A 22,967-nucleotide genomic window follows, 5' to 3' on the forward strand; every position below is an offset into this window, starting at 1 on the left:
CAGAAGTAATTCATTGACCCAGGTACCCTCCCTTTTGTCCTTCACCATCCTCCCTACCTGTGTTGTCAAAATTGGATTCCTCCCAGTCCAAGGCAAGGAATTCCCTTTAAGCAAGTGAGGCAGAAGTTGTTGGTGTCCATTCACATTCCCTGAGGGAAAACTTAGTCGTGTGGCCACACTTATCTACGAAGGAGTTTAGGAAATGTGGTCTCTAGCCAAGCAGCCTGTACCCGGCTAAAACTGTGAAGAAGGGGAGAGTAGATTTGGGGGGACAACCAGCAGTCTGCCAGACCAAGCGAGTGAAGAAATATACCCCTTTTCAAGATCATTTTCCCTTTAAATCTACATTATGCAGGTATAATTTACATTACTGACTGCATGTAAAGACATTTGCATATTGATTAAAAGAATTCTTGCACTTTCTAGGAAAGTACATTAAGACACCATGCTACTAATGCAACTAAAAACTATCATGCATTATCAGTGCAAGACCTGAACTGCCAGAGTCATTATCTGCTCTCAGATGAGACTGGTTTAGGATTTATATATAAACATGCTTGCCAGTATGTTGATAGGGTAAGAATTTGGAAACATTCCTAGATTATTGTCAGAATAAGTATGAGAGGATCAGGGGCTAGACTAATCCAATGTATTAATCATAAACATTTAATATTTCAAATATTTTCTGTCTGTGATATCTTTAAACCTTGTGAAATCCAATCTAGTAGAAAATGCCTAATGCCCTATCTCTTGGGGGCAAGGTTAACTAGAACAATTTCAAACATTACAGCTCAAAATTCTGAAATTTTTTTTTTCCCCCTACTATTTTAGGGTGGGGTCTGGAGCTTACGAACAAGTTGTGATCAAACGCTAGAAGTCAAGCTGGTGAACTGAAGCCTCCCTGTGGGTTTAAGATGTGGGCAATTGAGCAATCAAGGCACTTTATTCAAGTACTTATGAGAAAATGAACCTATTAAAAAATGAAGTACGTTCTTCTATCAAGAGGAAAACCAACACTGATTTTGTCTCTGAAAGTGCCCACCACTGTCGGAATGGTAGCATCAAGGCAATGTGCCACGTGTTTACGGGTACACGGCTTGTGTAGTTGCTGCACAGGGTAACAAAAGCCTGCTTTTTCTTTCAAAACATCCTGGTGGGGAAAATAGGTCTGTACATCTGAGTCTAGTTTTAATGTTGAAGTGTAAAACCTATGATAGAAGTGCTCAACAGATTTGGGCTCTAATTATTTAATTTTATGTTTGAGAGATAATAAGTGAAAATAATTTAAACCCTGTAAATTCTGTCAAGATAGTTATAATTCCTGTGAAGGGAACCTTCCATATTATTCTGCTTAAAGTATTGTAGTAAGTTTATTAACTCTTTTTGATGTAATAACTGATATAAAGTGTGGGTGTTCATGCTTTGGGAAAATGTTATACTACAATTTAAATGTATAAAATGCTTAATAATTCTAAATGTAAAAGTCATAAGTCAAATAACAAGTGTGTTTAAGTCGGATATACATGAATGGGTATAATGCCATTATTATGCAGTATGTATTGCAGGACTCCCACTAGACTATATAAGAGATTCAAGTTAAGTTTAGGGGCCAGCCTGGTGGCGTAGTGGTTAAGTTTGCTTGCTCCGCTTCAGTGGCCCAGGGTTCGCAGGTTCGGATCCCGGGCACGGACCAACGCACTGCTTGTCAAGCCATGCTGTGGCAGCATCCCATATACAAAATAGAGGAAGATGGGCACGGATCTTAGCCCAGGGCCAATCTTCCTCAGCAAAAAGAGGAAGGATTGGCATCAGATGTTAGCTCGGGGCTAATCTTCCTCACAAAAAAAAAAAAAAAGATAAGTTTAATAATCAGTATATTAGGCTACCATAAGGCACCCTAAGATAAGAGCTGTTTTAACTAACTGAATAATATCTGCTGGTTTCAGAGTCAAAATTTAGAGCAACAGGAGGAAAACTGTGATATGAGTAGAAACAGAGCAGTCTTTTCTCTGTAAGTTCAGACTTACCTGAAACTGAAAATTATTCCAAGGAGGTAGTGGATAAAAGATGAGACAGCTGCTTGACGTCACTGACATGGACCTGTGGTTTTCTGTTTTAGCCCCCCATGATTAGATACTCTCTTTCCTTCTTTACTATATCAGAAGCTCGTTGTTTTGAGGTAAGAATAGAATATAACATGCATCAAATAGAGCTTTAAAATAATATCTGATCTGGATCCAGTTTAACAGCACAGCAGATAAATCTTAGGAGTTTTTCTGGTCTTATGTCATAGTTTCTGTGTGGAAAGATCTCAGTTTTCTTGGAATCACTCAGTCCCTGAAGAAAAATGTAGATTCTATAGAACCAGTAATTCCCAGTCCTTACTTTCAAAACCATGTCCGAGAAACGTAATATGTTAGGATAGAATTACTTTGGTCTAGGTATTTTCATGTTGGCAACATAAGGGAAAAAATGTATTATTTTTAAGAAAATATTATTTTAATATCCAAATTTAGAGATATGTAAAAATTTGAATAGTTAATGTTAGGGCTTTTGTTTTTTTAATATTTTAAGGATTGGGTATTCCAAATTTATCCAATACTACTTTACAACAAATAGATTCTGAGATTTTTAAAGAGATGACACTCTATTTTAGAATATTTTGAATGTTGAGAGATAGGGTTTTCTGAGTAATTAGGTATACTGTATTTAAGATTTGTTTTGAAGAAAATAAAATTGACCTGAACATTTTATTCTAACCAAGGAAAATGTTATCTTAAGTGGTAAAGACTTGCTGTCTGACTAAACAAGTGAAGTGATCTATTCATTATATCTTATGGGAGAAAAAAATCAAAGTTTTTAATAGAGATATGAAGATATTGTTTAGAGAGATATTTATTATGACATGTTTTAAAAACTTATTTTTCTATTTTCGAAATATTATTTCTAGGCTATATTTTTTATTGGCGCTCTGCAAATGATTTTGCAGTTTTGAAAATGATAATAGAAATAGATTGTAAGCGAGGTTCAGTGAGGACATTCTCCAGATGTGTCAGAGGTGCTGTAATCCGGGCACTGCCTTGTCTTACTCATCCTTTGCTGCTCCTGGCCCAATAATGTATACAAGACTAGCTCTCAGTATTTAAAATGATATAGAATTATTATTTAAAGACAAAATGTGGAGAGATTTTGAAAAGCATAAAAATCTTGCCTTTATAATTTCAGTAGCCACCAGATACATCTTGATTTATGTAGTATTAAATATAACAAACATTTTAATAAGTAGAAACATTGATTAGGAAGAAAAAAGATGGCAATGTCCTCTGTAGTCAGTGAAAGTCTGGATTCATTTTACCCTATTTTGTTTTCCATCAGCATACTTTGCAACCAAATTTCATTACAGTCCTTGAAAATGTTTATTAAAGATTGCCTGTCTGCCTTACTTTCTAGTTTTTCTTTTTTTAAAGCATGTGCTGTTAATATCTTAACCATGTAGCTATTGAAAAAAATCTGCTTATTAAATATCAAGTCCACTTGTGGTTTCATTTTGAGTTTAGAAATTCAAATTTGCAGAATTAGATCTCAGTAAATTGATTTTTAAATATTTAAGTCAAATTTCAAATTACCCAGTCTTGGAGAATTTGTAGATGGATAACATTTTCTTTTGCTAATCCTATGCTAGAGAAAAAGATTAATGGTATTTTAAAGCTATATATTTGTGATCAGATAAGGAAGAACCTTGAATACCTTGTTTGAGGGAAATACCGAGGCTGGTCACGAGCCCACTTCCTGTGACTTGTGCTGCTGACTGAAACCAGTGAGGAAGTGAAGGGTGCACAGGGCAGCGAAGGCCCCCGGCTGTCAGTTTACACTTCCATCCATGGTTGACTCTCTTTTGTGTGATGTTGAAGGCTTCTGTATACAAACAACTAATGTGGATTAGTACTTACAATCTGAGAACGTCTCAACTAAGAATCCTAAAGTGCACCATCCCATTCCAGCAAAATACTATCGGAGTCATGATATCCAAAGTAGATTCTTCTGTATGTGCTTTTTTTTTGCATGAAAACTGTGAGCCACAGAGGTCTCCCGCTTAGCCCATTTGTTGCAAAAGGGAAAAAATCTCCTACTAGCCTCCAGTCAAAACATATTCAGATAGCAATGAGTTTTAATAAATTAAAACATCCAGAAGTAATTTTAGACTTTAGAGATTTCCATGCTAATAGACCACTTTGCAAGCTCAAGCTGACAGTATTATTAAATACTTCATTGAAGTACTCGAAAGTGTCAGGATTCCAGTATACATACTAATGCTCTGAAAGAGACTGGGCTCGTATGGTGGGTTGCATTATATTTTATCAGGTCTTTAACTAGGGCAACTCAGAAGTTATACTTGGTCAGTTCTCCCAGATGGTACGTCTTGTGAATATAATCAAGTACTATAGTTGAAATCGTGTTATGCCACTACTCATGTGTGGGCTTAGGTACTATGCATGATTTTAATAGCTGAGATGTTAAAGAATATGAAGTCTAAAACTATAAAGGATGAAATATGCCTATATTAACCCTGTTTTAAGACTGCTCTGGAAATAAAGGCCTTATTATTCCCTTATATATGTGACTTTGCATAAGATAATATATACACAGTATATTTTAAATGGTTGTGTGAGTGGTCTCTAGCTACTCCCTCTATGACAAACCTGGCAACATTTTTAATTTACACGGACAACATACTCTGCATTTACAAATGCTTATTTGCGTCTTACGGATATAACAAAGAAAATTCTATTGCTGAGATTCATTGACCAAATCTCATGCAGAGGAAGGCATGTAGGGTATATTCAGTTTGATTGTTTTTTGGAAATTCATCTGATTTGGGGGATCACCTTCCTCTGATGCATTTATTTGATCCTCTGGAAGTAGATACACTTGTAGGTAATCATGTAGATGTTTAAGAAAAAATGTTTACTGAAGTGATTCCATTAGTATTTTGTGCTGATACTTGGAGAATGACCTTCATATTTATATATTTCTTTGTTTTAACTGTACACTATAAATCCAGGAAATGTTTCCTTTTTTTTTTTTTACAAAAACTAATTTTTTATTATAAAGTATTTGTAATAATGTAAAGGTGAATCTTATACATGTTCAATAAAAATTATCTTAAAGTTTAGAATGTTGTTTATACTCTAAAATTTTAGTTAAGATTATGTCAGGGGCTGGCCTAGTGGCGCAGTGGTTAAGTTCGCGTGCTCTGCTTTGGCGGCCTGTGGTCCACAGGTTCAGATCCCAGGTGCAGACCTGTGCACTGCTTATCAAGTCATGCTGTGACAGGCATCCCACATATAAAGTAGAGGAAGATGGGCACGGATGTTAGCCCAGGGCCAATCTTCCTCAGCAAAAAGAGGAAGATAGCTCAGGGCTAATCTTCCTCACACACACACACACACACACAAAAGATTCTGTCAGATTCTCGCCAAGGTAAGAGAACAGAAGTGAAAGGACCAGTAAAACTTTTTCCTGAGAGTTTCCCTTTCTTTCTTACCAGGTAGTATAGCACAGACTTGACTGCCTCCAGGGAAAGACATTTCTTTGAACCCTGAGGCAGCTGCTGCATGGGCGTGGGTAGGGGCATGGACTTTGGAGTAAGACAGACCTGAGTCTGAATTCAAACTCCCCTCTGAACCTGTTTTCTAATCTAGAGTGGAGATCAAACCACTAACGCTTTTGGGTTGTGATGAAGAACACATGAGCTGGGCCAGCCCCATGGCTCAGTGGTTAAGTGGGCGCGCTCCACTGCTGGCGGCCTGGGTTCAGATCCCGGGCGCGCACAGACGCACGGCTTCTCCGGCCATGCTGAGGCCACGTCCCACGTACAGCAACTGGAAGGATGTGCAGCTATGACATACAACTATCTACTGGGGCTTTGGGGAAAATAAATACATAAATAAAATAAAAAAAAACAGAAATTGACTTCACTAGATTTTAAACCATGTCAGCAGCAATTTTCCTGAGTACGCATTGCAAAAAGCTTCAAACTTCTATAGAAAATTGGCATAACTAATTTTTTTGCGTCTTATTTATATCAGGGAGTCCTCAAAGCAAATGAGTGCGTTTAAGTGGGAAGAGTGTGCCACCTTCTGGCATTGAACTTCAGTGGTTCAGTTCAAATCTACCTCTCGCACTTGATGCTGTGTTTACTCTTCTTTCCTCTATATTCTATGGAATTAAGATCAAATTTACTAATTTTAAATAGTTTGAAATACTTGCAAAAAGATTTGGAAGCATTGCATACTTTGCTTAAATAAGGTAAGATTGTTTTCCTTCAGTATGAGATTAATGATAGATTCTGTAAATTCAGTTCGATGAGGATCCCTACTAGAAAGGACATGGTGGTCAGCATGATAAAGGGCTTCCAGAGGGACAAGGCAGGACAAAGACATAGCAGTGGAAAAACACAGAGCCTGTTCAATGCAAGAGAAGAATCTGATAGAGTCAAAGATGAGGTGTGGAAGTAGGGAGCAATGCAGTGTTTCTGGGAAAGACAGTAATTAACGATCAGACCTTAATTTGACTAATTCTAGCTAGGGTCACAGGATGCGGGATGAAATCGAGTACGCTGGGATAACCGCAGCAGTGCAGGCAAAGAGTACATACAAGTTGGCAGTAACGTTAAGAACCCAACAGATAAATGGGCAGACGGCATTGACAATTTTCATAAGAGGTGTATAACCAGCATGCTGCTGGCTTCAAAAACTAGTTGCAAGAGAGGTGAAATAAACATTTATTGTACAAATTTTTGACTTCTGGCTCTTACCAGCTTGTTTGCTAGATCTCAGCAATACTCCTTAGTGTTCTCTATTTCCGGCTATCCCCAGAGATGTGCGTCACATACAATGATAAACCAAGTTGGCCATAGTTAACACCTAACGTCCTCCATGAAGGTAGAATCATGAGTCCACCTTCCCACTGCCGATGGTGCTGAGTCCACAGGACCAGGTGTAGCGAGGTGATTTTTGTTGGCACCCAAACTCTAGCTGAAAGAATTACTCTCATTTGGAGTTATTCCCTGATAATCACTGACAGAATTGAGAGCCCCAGGGGCTGAGAGCGGTATTTTAAAGAGAGCTCAATTGCTGAGTATCCTGTAGATAAATGAAGGTTGGAAAGAAGAGAACAGAGGAGAGGAAAGGGTGGGGAGGAGTAGGAAGCTAAGGGAAGGATGCTGAGACTGGATGCTGCTGTGTGGAAGTGTTTTGTGAGTCTTGTGGAGACATTGAAGGGGCAGAGCTTCACATCTCAATTATGTGAAACCTGAAATTGAAGACTGGGAGAGCTGTGAGAACTTAAGTTTCTAGGAAATCAGAGAAATCTTTAAAAGGGCTTTGAATTGCCCAGACCATGGAAATAGGAATTAGAAGGAAATCTTACTCGGATCTCAAGGGTCGGAAGAGGTTCCAACTAGTATCTGGTAACACAAATTTCACACCTACTCTGAGGGATAGGTGGCGGTGGTGGTGGTAACTTTCCAAGAAAAATCTGCAGATAAAACACTGCCTCCTACAGAACCACATTTTTCATTGCCATACAGTGCAGTTTAATTCCTTGGAGCACAGACACCTTAAGTTTCTGTTCTTGAGGCCTCTATATTTACAAAACCGTGTGGCCCATTCAAGTGGTTTTCCTCGTAAAAGGAACAGTCTGCCCCCCAAAAGGTTACTGGTTCTTGCAAAACTGGATTCTACTTGTAGTTAATTGGAAAGAAACATAAGAAACCTTAGGTAGTTGTTTCTAGGAAATGAAATGGAGGCAGGTTGGGGGGCAAACTGTTAAGGGATATTTAATTTCTTCTTTACATCCTTATGAGCGGTCTGAATTTTTTTAGCATGAACTTGCATTACTATTAATGTTTTGTAAAAGGGCCCATGTATTCATTAAAAAGAATGGAGTACAAATAGATGGAAATGAATTTATAAAATATGTTGCTAATGGTAAAGGAAGCTGCATCAAAACATGTAGTAAATATCATTTATGTAAAATAGTTGATATCAGAAAATAGACATTTTATCCACTGGAATTCTCTGAGGAATGGTGGGCAGGGCTGCTCCTTGCAAGCGAAGCAGTGAATTTGAGAGGCAGGGACTCCCAAGATGGTGATGGAGGGCAGATATTAAGGAAAAAGTTTAGTCTTTATTATAAAATTTCCTTTATTTTTTTTTAATTTATAATTTTATTTATTTATTTATTTATTTTCCCCCAAAGCCCCAGTAGATAGTTGTATGTCATAGCTTCACATCCTTCTAGTTGCTGTATGTGGGATGTGGCCTCAGCATGGCCAGAGAAGCGGTGCATCGGTGCGCGCCCGGGATCCGAACCCCGGGCCGCCAGCAGCGGAGCGCGCGCACTTAACCGCTAAGCCATGGGGCCGGCCCTAAAATTTCCTTTAAATCCTATAAAGTTCTGAATTGTCTTAATTTTTACAGTATTGCTTTTAAAATTTTATTTTTTTAGATTATAGAAAAAAACAATTTGCAGTTTTTAATTGGCAGCAAAGTTTTTTCTGTGTTTTTGTTTTTGGAGAACTGGGGAAAGGTAGCAGCAACCACCTTCCCCACCAAGACTTCAAACACCTTAAGGTCAAGTTTCAGCCAGAACCCAAGTTTAAGATATTGTGTTTCCCTCCCTCCCCACAGTCTCTGCAGCCAAAGGCTGCTCAAACCATAGGATCTAAAAGCCGTGCTTAGCCCTGGTTTTATGACAGCAGGAAATCAGCTTTAGCCAACATGTAAGATACAATATATAACCAGTAGGAGTTCTCCAACAAGAAAGCAAAGGGAAGATTTATTAAAGAAATTATATAAAAACATTTCCCTGGATAGAAAGGGCCTACTGATATGTATCCCACCATATGGGGGGGAAACCCCACTCATACTAAGGCATATGATTGTGACATTTCAGATATGAAGATAGGATAAACATTTTCATATATTCAAGAATTAAAAAACATTCCTGGGGCCAGCCCGGTGGCGCAAACGGTTAAGTGCGCGCGCTCTGCAGCGGCCCAGGGTTCACAGGTTCGAATCCCGGGCACGCACGGACACACCGCTTGTTAAGCCGTGCTGTGGCGGCGTCCCATATAAAATAGAGGAAGATGGCCACGGATGTTAGCTCAGGACCAATCTTCCTCAAGAAAAAAGGACAGGATTGGCATCGGATGTTAGCTCAGGGCTAGTCCTCCTCACACACAAAAAAATTCCTTTTGTGGCCCCTTTCGCAAGAAGTTCCTGGAAAATTATTCTCAGAAACGTAGAGATGAAGAGGGACTGGCCATCCAGCAGTGCCCCCTGGGGGGCAGGTTTCCAGTGAGCTGGGCACGCCATGGGAGGGGCAGTGAAGAGTGAGCAGATGGCAAGTCTAACAGAGGCAGTGGCTGGAGAGGACTAGACCTCATTTCTGCAGGTCCCCATGCTTCGAGAGTCTGTGAGACACTTGAAATCTGGCAACTATACCAACTCATTCTGTGTATAGAGCAGAAAAGGTTCTATACATACAAAGGATAGAGTTGCCAGTTTGTTTGTTTTTTTTTAACTAATTAGGTGTTTGATCATGCTGCTTCAGAAAGAACGTTGTAGAAGAATGATTGTGTTCACTTTCTAGGTCTGCAATATGCATCGCTGTGAGAATTGGCTGCCTGGATACAAGAATGAGCCTGAGATTAACACAGCTACCGAAGACGAAACATTACCCTGGGCCAAGCACTATTCTTAGTGCCTACAAGAACTCCATGATATGGTTATGGCCCCCATTATACACACAAGTGGGCTAACAAGTCCCTTAGCAAACCTGACTTTGGCTGCATTTACAGCAATAGGAAATTAAGTCTCTACTTTTTTCCCTTTAGAAAGACCTTGATTTCTGTGCTGCTGAAGAGTAAGGAAGGGTATATGACTTTTTTTTTAAAACGAGGGTCTGCAAACTATAGCCAAACGGGCAGCTGCTTTCTAATTAACATCTTACTGGGACACAGCCACATCCACTTGTTTACGTGTCATCTATTGGCTGCTTTTCCACCTCAACTCAGAGTTTAACAGCTGCAAAGTTGAAAAGATTTACTCTGTCCGTACAAGAGCATTTGCTGACCTCTGGCTTAAAGCATTCATGAACCTTTCAATGGGCAAAGAAAGGTCTGTATCAAGATAGGCAGTGTGGTCAAGACAAACGTCAAGAATGTAGGTACAGGAGTAGCACAGAGACTGGCTGGGGCCATGAGGAAGAGGTGCTGCCATCACTCAGGGCAGTCATGAGTGGTTCAACTTGGAATAAAGTTAATGTGTTGACTTTGGAGAAAGGGCTAGCCTTGTCTAGACATCTTGCCTATAACACAGAAGAGCAACACTGAGAACGATGCCCTAAGGTGAAAGTTGTGAGAGGCCTAGAAATTTGAGGGCACACAGAGGGCCTTTTGTGGAGGTGGGGAGGGGAGGGAAGGAAGGGTAAATCTTTAGATCATACGCTTGCTTTCAGAAGGGAACATCAGTGTAAGGACACGGGGCGGGCGGGGGGGTGGATCTGATGGAGCAGTCAATGAAATGTAAGGAGAGAACAGCTGGTTCACTAGAGTTATGTGATTAATAGACTATTCTCTTCTAGAATCTCTTCCCCCACCCACCCTCTAAATCCACTTTCTATCATCTGTCATTTACAGATGGGGATACATTCTGAGAAATATGTCCTTGTGTGAACACCATAGAGTGTACTTACACGAACCTAGATGGTATAGCCTACCATACACGCAGGCTATATGGCACTAATATGAGACCAGTGTCTTATGTGGTCAGTCATCGACTGAAACATCGTTATGTAGTGCATGACTGTATTAACCCCAAACACTCAGCTTGAGTATTATGACCTCCAGGAAGCCCTTGCCAGGCACCAACTCTGCACAGCCACAGCTTGTTCCAGGTTAATCAGGCTATTCCAGTTGTAGCATAGGCTGGCAAGTTGCCACATTGTCTTTTCGTCCCTTATTCCTTGGCAGAAGGCCAAGTGGGCATGGACCTCCCAGAATAAAAGTCTACACTTCCCAGCTTCCTTTGCTGCAAGGTATGGCCATGAGACTTCAATCTGGTCAAGCAGCAGCAGTAGTGGTGTATAACAACTTGCAGCAAACCTTACCAGACAGCCAACACATGCCCTTTGTCCCTTTTTTCCTTTTTCCTTTCTGCTGGTTTGGAATATGCAAGTGGTAGCTAAAGCTCAATCATCCATCTTTGTCCCTGAGAGCAAAGCAGCAAGATGGACATATGGGTCCTGTGGTAGCAGAACTGCCATGCCTGGTCGGCTTACCTCTGCACTCCTGTGCCTCAGAAAGAAATGTCTCTCACGAAGACCACTGTTTTTCCCCCATTGTGTGAAGCTGCATTTCTCTCTCCCATTCCTATTACCACCCCAATTCCAACAGGCAAGTTCTCAAAGAGAGTGGGTGCTCAAAAACTGTGGACTGTTCACATCATGAGAGGCTTCCGTTCCCTTCAAACACTGGCATTCCTCTTCTCTATGATGTTTCAGGTGAAGTATTACAGAGGTTAGAATTTAGCCCAAAAGAACTCCAGAATCCTAGAAAGATTCTTAAAGTGCCTCTTACCCCCTGGGAAAAGGTTTTAAAAGTATTTGACAATTCACTTTTCTTTCAAAATTTTTAATGTCACATTCAACATATGGCTCTAACACAAAAAACGTATACAGAGGCATGTTATAAAACTCTCAATACCCACCCCCCAAAAAAGCATATTTTAAAAAAAACACCACTAACAAGGTTCGATAGGAAATTTCAAAGGTTTCTTGAATTATGACTACACAAAAAGTTTAAATTCTAAATGAATCCAACTATTGCCAAGACCCTGAATTTCAGGAAACAAGGATGGCTCAGTAATCATCATGATCAGGTATTTCAACCTTCATTGTGGAACCATCGCTGCTCAGTGTTACTGTGTCAGCAATGTACGTTCTCAGCATCTCTATGTTATCACATATGCGGTTCACCTTGGGATAAGCAAGAAGCCTTTCTAGGGGTACACAAAACTCATTTCCAACACAAAAAGGTTTGGGAGAATTCACTATGTTAGTTTTCTCGGCTTCTGTGAAGGCCGGTCCAAGGAGTACGAACTCGGTTTTCTCGGCTTCTGTGAAGGCCGGTCCAAGGAGTCTGAACTCAGCTTTTTGGGCTTCTGTGAAGGCTGGTGGTCCAACAAACCTGTCTTTGAACTCAGTCTCTGAAGCGTCACTGTCTTCTGAATTATTAAATTCAGAGTCATCCATTGGTATCAGAATTCGAATAAATCTACGTCTCATGATGTAGACTTCTCGGTACACTTCATTAAGCACTACAAATTTACGGACTTTTTCTTGCTGTAAACTCGGATATAAGACTGTATAAAGCTGAAGGGAGGAAAAAACAACACTTAAGAATATAGGAAAATTTTCAAAACTATTAACAACATTTTACCACAGTAAGAATTAACTGCAGGGGCCGGCCCGGTGGCATAGCAGTTAAGTTCACACGTTCCGCTTCAGCGGCCCGGGGTTCACTGGTTCAGATCCTGGGCACTAACCTACTCACCACACATCAAGCCATGCTGAGGCAGTGTCCCACACAGAGCTACAACTCCACAACTATACTATACAACTATGTACTGGGGCTTTGGGGAGAAAAAAGAAAAGAGGAAGATTGGCAACAGATGTTAGCGCAGGGCCAATCTTCCTCAAAAAAATAAATAAATAACTGCATATACATATTAACCATATGTACATTCATCAAACCTTACGAATCGAAAATGCCACGTTGTTAACAGGAGTCAACTATTGACACAGACATTAACTGATTTGCTTTCAGAATTCTAATGCACCAAGTCTCCCAGCCAAGTTTCCACCAATTCACACCAACCTTATTATTCCTACTTGATATTGGAAGGAAAAGGGTAAAAAAGAAAAACTTTAATTCAAAGGGAAAATTGTGTTTATTCTTCACCATACCTCCTTAAACCAAAAGGGTCTGAGAGGCGTGGAGGCTCAGTTCCAAGTCATTTCCTGAGCCAAGCTGCAGAGGAACTGCTGCTGGCTTTCCTCTTTCCTCTTTCCTTCTGAGGATCCGAACAGATTACAAAAGGGGGGCTGCTGGCACAAACAGCTTGGAAGTATTCTAAGAAGACTCCAGCAGATTATTCTCTGTAATATGCTTTGAGACACGGCAAAAGGCCAGGCAGTCTCAAGGGCCACTGTAGACCAATTCTGACAGCAGCTGGGGGGGCATGAATGATTCTCCTAGGGTCAACCTCAAAATAAGGTCATTTACACTTCTCTCTCCATTGGGGACTCTTATAAAAAGAGCTCACCGTCCTAATAAATATACTTCTTGCCTTGAGAGCTACCTCAGGAAGAATACTCACAAGTTTATAAGCATGTTCACCATCCTGCTCTGAAATGCACGATTCAGTTGCCTTTGCTTCATTTTTCCAGAAGATCCCTATCTGGGTACAATATCCAACGTTCTCAGCTCCTGCTGGTGGTTCTCCCACACCAGTAAACTCCACAGAGTAATTGTAGCGATTTGCCACATCTAAAGCCCTGAAATCAAAACGGGAAAAATAATTTTTCAAAACTTAGAGCTACTGTTAAATACATTAAGTGCCCCCCTTATCCACAGTTTTGCTTTCCATGGTTTCAGTTACCCATAGGCAACCATGGTCCAAAAATATGAAATGGAAAATTCCAGAAATAAACAATTCACAAGTTTTAAATTTGGTGATGAAATCGCACTCATGCCATCCTGCTCGATCCTGCCCAGGATTTGAATCATCCCTTTGTCTAGGGTATTCACACTGTCTACACTACCCGCCATTAGTCAGTAGCCATCTTGGTTATCAGATAAACTGTCTTGGTTATCAGATCAACTGTCTTGGTATCTCACTGCCTGTGTTCTAATAACCCTTATTTTATTTAATAATGGCCCCAAAACTCAAGAGTAGTGATACTGGCAATTCGGATATGCTAAAGAGAAGCTGTAAAAGTGCTTCCTTTAAGTGAAAAGGTCAATTTCTCAACTTAATAAGAAAAATAATTCTATGCTGAGGTTGGTAAGATCTGCAGTAAGAACAAATCTTCTAGCCATGAAATTATCAAGCAGCTAAAAATTTCATGGTTTTGCTGTTCTACCTCAAACTGTAAAAGTTACAGCCACAATGTTTAGTTATTGGAAAGGCATTAAATTCGTGGGTGAAAGACAGAAGGTCAACAGTAGTTTAACACCCCTCATTTCTCAGAACGTATCCCCATGGTTAAGCGCCACATGACTGTAAACAAAAACACTTTAAGAACTCACCAGGTCTGAAATTGCATTCTGTTCCACTCAAATTTGTGATCTAGATCTCTTAAGGCATTGTCCAGTGGAAACAGGGGATTGAATTCAGAGTTTGGTGTGCTGATGACTATCATGGTTGGAGAGAAGTATCCAAATACAACTTCAGGAAACCTGGCCAGATCTTCTGAATTCAAATGTTCTATTCTAAAATGGTAAATAAGAGAGATACAATAAAATCTAGCTTCACTTGCAAGAATTTCCTAATTGATTTAGCAAAACAATTTCTGTCTTTACATTGATTTATCCCTTCTTTGCATATATGTAATAGTGCTTAAATGGCCTAAAAACAATTCCCATCCTTCCCTTTGCCTATGGTGTCCTCCTATCCAACTAAAGTCCTTTGCTGTGCTCTCTGGGCCTCACTGTCAATACCTCTTAAAAAAGGTATCTGAGCAGGTACCTCCCTGATATGATACACCAGTAAAGACACAATATCACTTCTATGGTATTCCTGTCAAAAATGCATACCCTGAATGTATAATGAGGAAATTGACACCCTACAAGATAATTAGCAGGTATTCCTCAGAAATATCGAGGACAAATAAGACAATGAAAGACTGAGCACACCTGTTCCAGATTAAAGGAGACCAAAGAGACATGACAACTAAATGCACTACAATCCTGGACCATTTTAAATGAGCACTAAATATGAAAACAGCTATAAGAAGGACATTATTGGAATAACTAATTTTGAGTATGGGTTATAGATTGGATAATAGTATTGTATCAATGTTAAATTTCCTGATATAATTATACCACAGTTATGTAAGAAAAAGTCCTTGTTCTTAGAAAATATATACTAGGGTATTTAGGGTAAAGGGATATGATGCCTCCAACTTTCAAATGGTTCAGATAAAAAATTTTCAAATAAATATATTTAGAGAAAAAGACAAAGTAAATGGAGTCAAATGTAAACAACTGGTGAATCTGGATGCAGGACATGAGAGTTTCTTGTACTATTCCTGTAGCTTTTCTGTAAATTTGCAACTATGTAAAAATTAAGTTACCCCAAAAAATGTGTCTGATAGTCTTGTTGGACATCCCATCTAAATCGATTTGCCTTAAAGAAACCAGATATCCATCAAAGTGCTTCACAGGGGCCTGAGCTTCAGACCAATCCACAAGCAAACTCTGGAGCCACTATGAATAAGAGGCAGGGAGACAATTTCCTTCCCCAGGCTTTGAGGACAAAACCTTATCACAACACTCCTCACGTGCCTCTGGTTTCTCTACTCCCACCCAGCTCCCCACACCCTCTAAGAAACCTGGGGCTCCCTCAGTAAGGTGGCAGCACCTCGTGATGAGTTAACAGGCTGAGTTAGAGTTAGCAGACCTGACCCACTCTCTGCTTCAATGCTGCACAAAGGTTTCCACATTCCAACAGGGAAACTGGGGAAGGGAGATGGAAATTTGCAGGTCACCTGGCCCGGAGCTTGCCAGAGGGCCAACTGATTTGTAGCCAAGTGCCAGGGACTGAATGGGAAGTCTGCAGCACCAAGAATAATAAAGATAGGTTCAAGTCTGCAAGGGGACGGCAAGCTCCCGGGAGCCCTGCCGCGCTGAGACCACAACATGCCTTTAATACCTGTTGTGGGCTTTGGCAGCAGGTCCCGGTAGAGACTGCCCATACACACTGAAGAACCAGATCAGCTGTCCCTGTGTAGGCAGCCACCTGGACCAGGGAACATATATTCCGATGCTACATGTTCATCTAACCCACCTATGTATCTTTGCCTTGCAGAGCAACAGAAGGTAGAAGCAATTTAAAGATAGAGCCTTTGCCTGAAAAATGCAGTTTCTGAAGAGACAACATGAACTGACAGACTGAGATGCCATTTTAGGGCAAATATGCCTTCGAGCCTGTGCATCTCCCCATAAGCACCATTTCTCAGCAGGATGGTGATGGGAGGAAGCATCACGACCTTTCAACCAGCTATAGGAAGAAGCATAGAAGGTGAATTGAGGACCTGGACACTAGTCAAGAATGGTCTCCAACTTGTCAAATCTAGCAGCCTCTTCTATTTGGCTTCTTTGCTTCACCAGTGCAAATACTGCATGTCAAAACTTTAGTTACAGCTGTACTATACTTAAGGGAAAAGTACTGCTTTAAATCTATACATTAGAAAAGCTGAAAAATCAGACAGCTGATAAGTATTCCAAGAAGTTAAGGAGAGAGAGCAAATAAAACTCAAATCCGTAGAGGGAAGGAAATAAACAAAAATTCTAAAGGCAAAACACACACACACACTTGAAACCACATGACTCAGTATCCCACTCCCAGGTGAAATGACATGTGTTCGTGCAAAGCCTGTATGTGAATGTCTGTAACAGTTCTATTCATAATCGCCCCAAAGTGGAAACAACCCAAATATCCTTAAATGGGTTAAAGGATAAAAGGTGGCACATTCATACGTTGAACACAACTCAGGAACTAAACAGAACAAACTGGCACACAAGAAGTTGGATAAATCTCAAAGGCATTAACTGAGTGAAAGAGTCTCTAAATGTCACATACTATAGGATTATACTATCAGAATGTTCTCAAAATGGCCACAATGGGGTAGGAGTTGTCTTCTGTAATGGAACTGTTCTATGCCCTGACACTGGTAACGGTTACATTAAACTGTTAAAATCCACAGAACTGTACCTCTGCCCAAAAATATTACTTTTAATGTGTTATTTTTCAAAACTACTAAAAATAAAGAAAAATAAGGTTGGGAGAAATGTCTGCAATCTGTATCATGGTTAAAGGGCTAATTCCTCTAACATAAAAAAAAAAAAAAAAGCATATGAATCAGTAAGAAAAATGCCACAGACCCAATAGAAAAATTCATTAAGGATACACACAGTTCAGAGAATGAAAACCAATGTCTCTTGAGCAAGTGAAAAGTGTACCTTTGCTCAAGAGAAATATAAATTGAAGCTACACTGAGATTATCCTTCCTATCAGATCAAAGGTAAAAAAGCTGGGATAGGTCAAAGTTGGAAAAGATAGATGGTGAAGGGGAAGGTCAAGGGGAAGCAGACCCCCCCGCATGGCCGATAGGAGGGCACATCAGAACAACTGCTTGGGAGGGCAGTTTAGCAATGACTTGTGGTGGTCTCTACTAGTTGTCCACCAAAATCTATATGCTACCCTTCTTCCCTAGTAAGAGCTGTCACAGGCATATGGCTGTCCAGTTAGAGGATACATTTCCAGCCCTTTTCAAGCCAGCAGTGACTGTAAGCCTAAATTCTCATAAATAGAGTGGAAGAGATGTGAGCCTCCTGGGTCTGGGTCATAAAACATCTGTCATACATGCCTCTATGATTTTCCCCTCTCCCATGGACTGGAACAAAAATATGCCTGTGACCCAACTATGTGCATACAGATGGGTCTAACATTCCAGGGGATGGCAGAACAAGACAGAAGGAATTTGGTTCCTGAGTGACTTCGAGGAGCCAAGCCACTGCCAGTCATGGACCACTCAAATCAGATAAGAGAAATAAGGTTCTACTCTCTTTAAACCCCTATTTTGAGGCCTCTGTTCTATCAGCGCAGCCTTCACCATAACTAAAAGGACTATCAAAATTACAAATATACACATCCTTTGACTCAGCATTTTACTTCTAGGAATGTAAACTACAGATATAGTTACACACGCAAAAATGACATATATACAAAGCCATGTATTACAATAACAAAAGTAACATCAAGTCATCAAAAGTGCTCCTCAACATGGCACTAGATAAACACGTTATGTTATTCATAGAGTGGGAAAATGTACAGCAATGAGAATGCAGAAGCACTTTAGGTCTGACGTGCAATCATCTCCAAGATACACTGCTAAGTAAGAAAAGCAAGGTCAGTATGTACATTACACTACCACTGATAAGCAATTTTCTTTACAAATAAGAATTCAGATTATGACAAATATATATTTAGGACACTAAATTTACTGAGCTAATTCATTCAGATTTTTCAGATGAATTTATATAGTAAGAATCAGTTTAATACTTACAATTCAATACATGTTATCAAGTCAAATCCACGCAAACGACTGTCTCTCTCCACAGCAGAGCCAACATACAAAGTAACGGTCAAATCCAGATCCCGGGGACTTAGATGGTTCCCCCAGGATGGAGATAGCTTATCCCTACGAAAGCATTTTTGTGTTAGAAAGGAACATCTGGACACAATAATTTACTTAGAAAATCTCAGCTACAGAACTGTGTGATCTTGATGATTATCTTCTACCTACACTGGTAAGTCTGACATGGCCAGTTTTCCATGACTTGATGTATTAAGCACCAGGTCAGAGGGTAACCTCTTCTCTCACAGGGAAATAACTGGCTAATGAGAACAAGAGTTCTGAATATTGGATATTGCTCTCATTTTTAATAGTTTCGGTCTCCCAGCTCACTCTGGATCAGTGATTTTTAACTTTTTGTTCTTTAGAAGAATATTCTTGAAACAATTTCTGGAAGTCTAATATATAAATCAAAGAGATTGGAGAGCTGCTCTGGTTCAAACTGGAGGAGGCCTGGGGCCTTTGCCCCAGTGCTCTGGTGCAATTTACATCCTCTTCTATAAGTCATCATGGTGTGTCCAGCATTAAAGTAATTACATTCCACCATTTGAAATTGAATTCCGATGCTTTGCTTTGACTACCATAATTACTTAAGTGAGGCTATACTTTCTACATTGATAGAAACAAAACATAGGTATTAGTCACAGTACGTACAGCCAATTAGTGTTATTTGGTGAGCTTGAGGCTCTCATAGTGCCGATCTTTTAAAACAAGTTGCATAACATAGACACTTCCTCTAAGTATAATTAATAGTACCACTAGTTTTAGATTAATGAGCAATTCTTTCAGAAAGTAGGTATTACCATGAGTAACGTAACCTAGATTCATTGATATCTACTCCAACAAGCAGTTCAGCGCGACTGTGGATTTTGAGCATCCATAAGAGCGTATTGTCACCGCATCCTAAGTCTGCAACCTGTAGATGAAATAGAATGTTAATATTCCAAAGACATTTACAGCCATAAGTCAAACATGATCAAAATTTTTTGAGGGAGTATCAGAAATAAAATCATAATATAGTCATGTGTCCCTTGCTTAACGATGGGAAACGTTCTGATAAATTTTAGATACTTAAATAAATTTTAGATACTTCAACTGAATACATGTGCCCTGATGGCTACAAAGATGTAAACACAGTGTATGAGTATAGAAACAGCAGTGGTGTAGTTAAACCAAGGAAAGCCTTCACACAGGAGTCTTAAGCAAGTCTTGAAAGTGACACAAACAAAAAAGACTTTCGTCTAGAAATTCAACTTACCAGCATCTGGTCTACATCCAGACCATCCAATCCATAGTTTAATAACCAGATATCTACTGCCAGATGTTTGTATGTTGTATGAAATCATGATTGTCCTCTGAAAACTAGCTGAGTAGGCTCATTATCATCTAATTAAAAAGACTCATAATACCTATGTCCACAAGACTGGTCTGCCTGATGTTCTGACAAAACTCTCTAGAAATGTGGAACCTACAAGATCACATCCAATGGTAAAATGTCAAGATTTTCTTCACATTTGAAACTGGCAATGTTGAATTTTACCTGTGCTCCTGGTAAACAGGTTAAAGGAACCCACCTGTGCCAGAACAGGCTTCCAGAAAGTACCATCTTCCCCCATTCTCAGAGACCTCCTAGTGCCTTGAGTGATTAGCTTAACTACTTATCCCACTGATCAGAGCAAAATTCTTGTTAAACCAAACTTTGGTCAAGCTTCTCTCCTTCCCTCAGGCCCCTGAACTTTGGACTGCCCTCAGTCTGAGGAAACAAGTAGCCTCTACTTAAGGATCCCTCCCAGAAAACAGGCTGGTCTCAGGGTCACACCGTCTACTACCCAATCACACCACCCTTTCATCCTACTTCTCTCACCCAGCTCTTTATAGCTTAGTTTACTCCTCTATTAAAAACTCCTCTCTAAAAATAGTTTTTGGCCAACTATTGAGAGGCATGGGGATCTTATGGTCACAGTGTTCGCCCTATTACAATAATCCTTTTCCCTCCTTACAATAATCTTTTTGAATAGTCTCTGCTTACTAAGTCCTTACTAAGATTTCATTTTTATTTGACAAAACATTTCATAAGACAGTCTTAACAATTAAACATTTGGAAAGAAATACGTAGCTACCTTCTTGGTGTTATGTCGATTCACTAAATCTTTAACGAAGTGGTAACGCTGCTTGTATAATGGAGGGTCAAACTCGATTACCTTCTTGCTGAGGTCAAAATAACCATCAACCACACCATTGCACTGAAAGTTTACAAACAAAAAAAGTTAAGTGTTCTAAATCATGCATGACTTTAGGAATTAAATTAAAAAACAGCTTTATTTCTCCCAATCACTTTGTGGAACACACTGGCCCTCCAACCACCTCTGTCATTAGGTGGCACTGCATTTCCTCCACAGCTCATCTAACCCTCCTCTCATGTCTTTATTAAGTGAGAATCTGGCTTTATGCTTCCCATAGCTTAGAGTCAGCTGAAGAGAAAATTACTTACTAATGCATTTAATGAAATAATTTTAAGTCTCCTAGTCACAAGGGACCTTTGGTGGAGTGAACTGCCAAACCCTGGGGTTCCAGGTAGGCAGGAGGCTGGAAACTTTTTGACAAAGACTTTCCTTGGCCAAACTTGAGTCCTCTTCTGACTAGGCCTCGACCTAGACCCTGTCCTAGACCCCTTTGGCCTGCCTAGCTCAATTTTAGCAAGAATCCTGCAAAATCAGTTTAGAGAGAACCCCCCACCCTTGACATCTGATCAAACTCTGTATCTCACCAAATTCCGCACCCCCCCCACCCTTGATATCTGATCACTCCGGCCTGCCTTCAGCAAGAATTCTGTTAAATCTATTTAGCAGGAATCTCCATACCCTTAACATCTCCTCTCTTCTATCCACTGACCCCTCACTCTCCTCATGGGCTCTAAATCCCCAGCTGTCTTTGTTGTATTTGTGGAGTTGAGCCCAGTCTCTCTCCCTTATTGCAATGTTTTTATCGCAAGTACATTCTGCTTCTCAAAATAACAATGATAAAAATAAAAACACTTATTTCACTTTATATACACCAAATGTGGAATTTCCTCTATATAGAGCCTTGAGAGAAATATACACCTCGAGAAATGCTAGGAACTAAACGTGATGGATTTTGCTTGTAATTACACCACAGTACATGACCCGGCTAACTCTTGAGAGTCATACAAGGGGGTTAAGAAGGGAAGCATCACCTTTGCGTTTTCTTCCATTTTGTTTCCAAGTTTTGTTGAGACAAAAATGCGGATGTATCCTCCAAGCTCTAGGAATCAGCAACGACTCAGCTGGAAATATAAAATACTACTTTTTATAAAGAGAAGGAGCCTGGACAAAACAGCCGCCTAGATCAACAGGGAAAAGAGAGCGAGTTTCGTTAGCATTTAATCCACAGAATTTATTCAGCAAGTATTTTTTCAGACAACAGCAAACAGGCTCAGAAAGCCTAAGTAAATTTTCACAATGCCAAACCCAGCTAAATACAATAACACCCATTCTTTCCTTTTACTATTAGTTTTATTTGCTATAAACTGAACAACCCTCTCAGTTGTGACTATTTCATTAACTCCCTCAACCTCATTTAAACTGCTTTCAACTATTCGTTCACCCATGATCAAAATGAAATTTCGAGGGGAAAAAAGTGTCCAAGTCATTGGTAAGCTAAAGATGCTCCAACACCTATTCAATTCACTGATGGACGTGAATTTAAACTTCGGTTCGCTATTGCACACTTGCCTCTATCAACTAGAACTTAGTCTAAAATGTAAGCAACATGACAATCACCTAACTTCTGAGTTATATTCTCTAACTTGTATTCCAAAACCCCCCTCAAGCGAGCCAGCATTACGTACTCCCAGAGCATGAGTCGTCGCAGCTATTACCTTCGAGTAAGAAGCACGTCCAAACGTAACAAGCGCAAAGCGGGGACTAGCGGAGACTAGCGGATTCCGCCGAGCCGCAGCCTTATTTAACTCCGGGCCCCGCCCCCGCCGCCCGCGCACGCGCGCACGCCCTCCCGACATGACGTTACCCGCCCGTGTCCACACCTGCGCCGGCCACACCTGCGCCGCCGGCTGTCCTGCGGCGCGCCCTTATCCTACGCCCGCAGCGCGCCGCACCCACCCGGCGCCTGGCCCCATCCCTCTGGGCTCCAGGCTCCGAGGCGTCGGTTTTGTGTCTCTTAACGGCCTGTGGCGCATGCCCCGAAGGTATTTTCTAGGTCTTCGTCCGAACCTTGGCGGGACCACTCTCCCCGCCACATCCCCCACTCGCGCGGGGCTGCGAGCCGCCGCAGCCGGGCGAGAGCCGCGACTGTTGGACGGAGGCAGCGCTGCGCCAGCGCGGCCGCGGGCCGCGGGCTCGGGCGGCTGTTGGGTTCGTGGCTCTCCCCGAGCGCAGCGAAGGCCCCGAAACGGCCCCGGCCAATGGGAGCGGCAAGAGGAGCGAGCGGGCTGCGCGCGAGCC

The 22,967-nt window shown here is 40.7% G+C and overlaps 2 protein-coding genes across 3 annotated transcripts in view; one reads left to right on the top strand and one right to left on the bottom strand.

Moving 5' to 3' along the window:
- EEIG2 (EEIG family member 2) overlaps positions 1–5,170 on the top strand; it is a 66,554-nt gene extending 61,384 nt beyond the window's left edge. For both annotated transcript variants that reach the window (XM_058538666.1, XM_058538667.1), the window contains exon 11: positions 832–5,170. In XM_058538666.1, the coding sequence (XP_058394649.1) occupies positions 832–874 (43 nt within the window). In that variant the 3' untranslated portion in view covers positions 875–5,170. The remainder of the gene's footprint in view (positions 1–831) is intronic.
- A 6,488-nt stretch (positions 5,171–11,658) lies between these two features.
- On the bottom strand, positions 11,659–22,415 carry HENMT1 (HEN methyltransferase 1). The gene is made up of 8 exons (XM_058538668.1): positions 22,385–22,415; positions 21,701–21,790; positions 20,607–20,729; positions 19,290–19,402; positions 18,418–18,552; positions 14,378–14,560; positions 13,446–13,623; positions 11,659–12,438 (listed from the first exon to the last, which is right to left on the bottom strand). The coding sequence occupies exons 2-8, from the start codon at positions 21,716–21,718 to the stop codon at positions 11,926–11,928; spliced, it is 1,263 nt and encodes a 420-aa protein (XP_058394651.1). The 5' UTR covers positions 21,719–21,790; positions 22,385–22,415; the 3' UTR covers positions 11,659–11,925.
- Positions 22,416–22,967: the final 552 nt, after the last annotated feature.

Source organism: Diceros bicornis, chromosome 4, assembly GCF_020826845.1.
Source record: "Diceros bicornis minor isolate mBicDic1 chromosome 4, mDicBic1.mat.cur, whole genome shotgun sequence".
Classification (NCBI taxonomy): Eukaryota; Metazoa; Chordata; class Mammalia; order Perissodactyla; family Rhinocerotidae; genus Diceros; species Diceros bicornis.

Bases quoted from the DNA above. Each gene is read 5' to 3' on its own strand.
- HENMT1 (XM_058538668.1), bottom strand. The intron at 14,561-18,417 runs GTAAGTATTAAA...TTACCATTTTAG, and splicing joins TTGATAACATGTATTGAATT to AATAGAACATTTGAATTCAG. The intron at 13,624-14,377 runs GTGAGTTCTTAA...TTTTGATTTCAG, and splicing joins AGAATGCAATTTCAGACCTG to GGCTTTAGATGTGGCAAATC.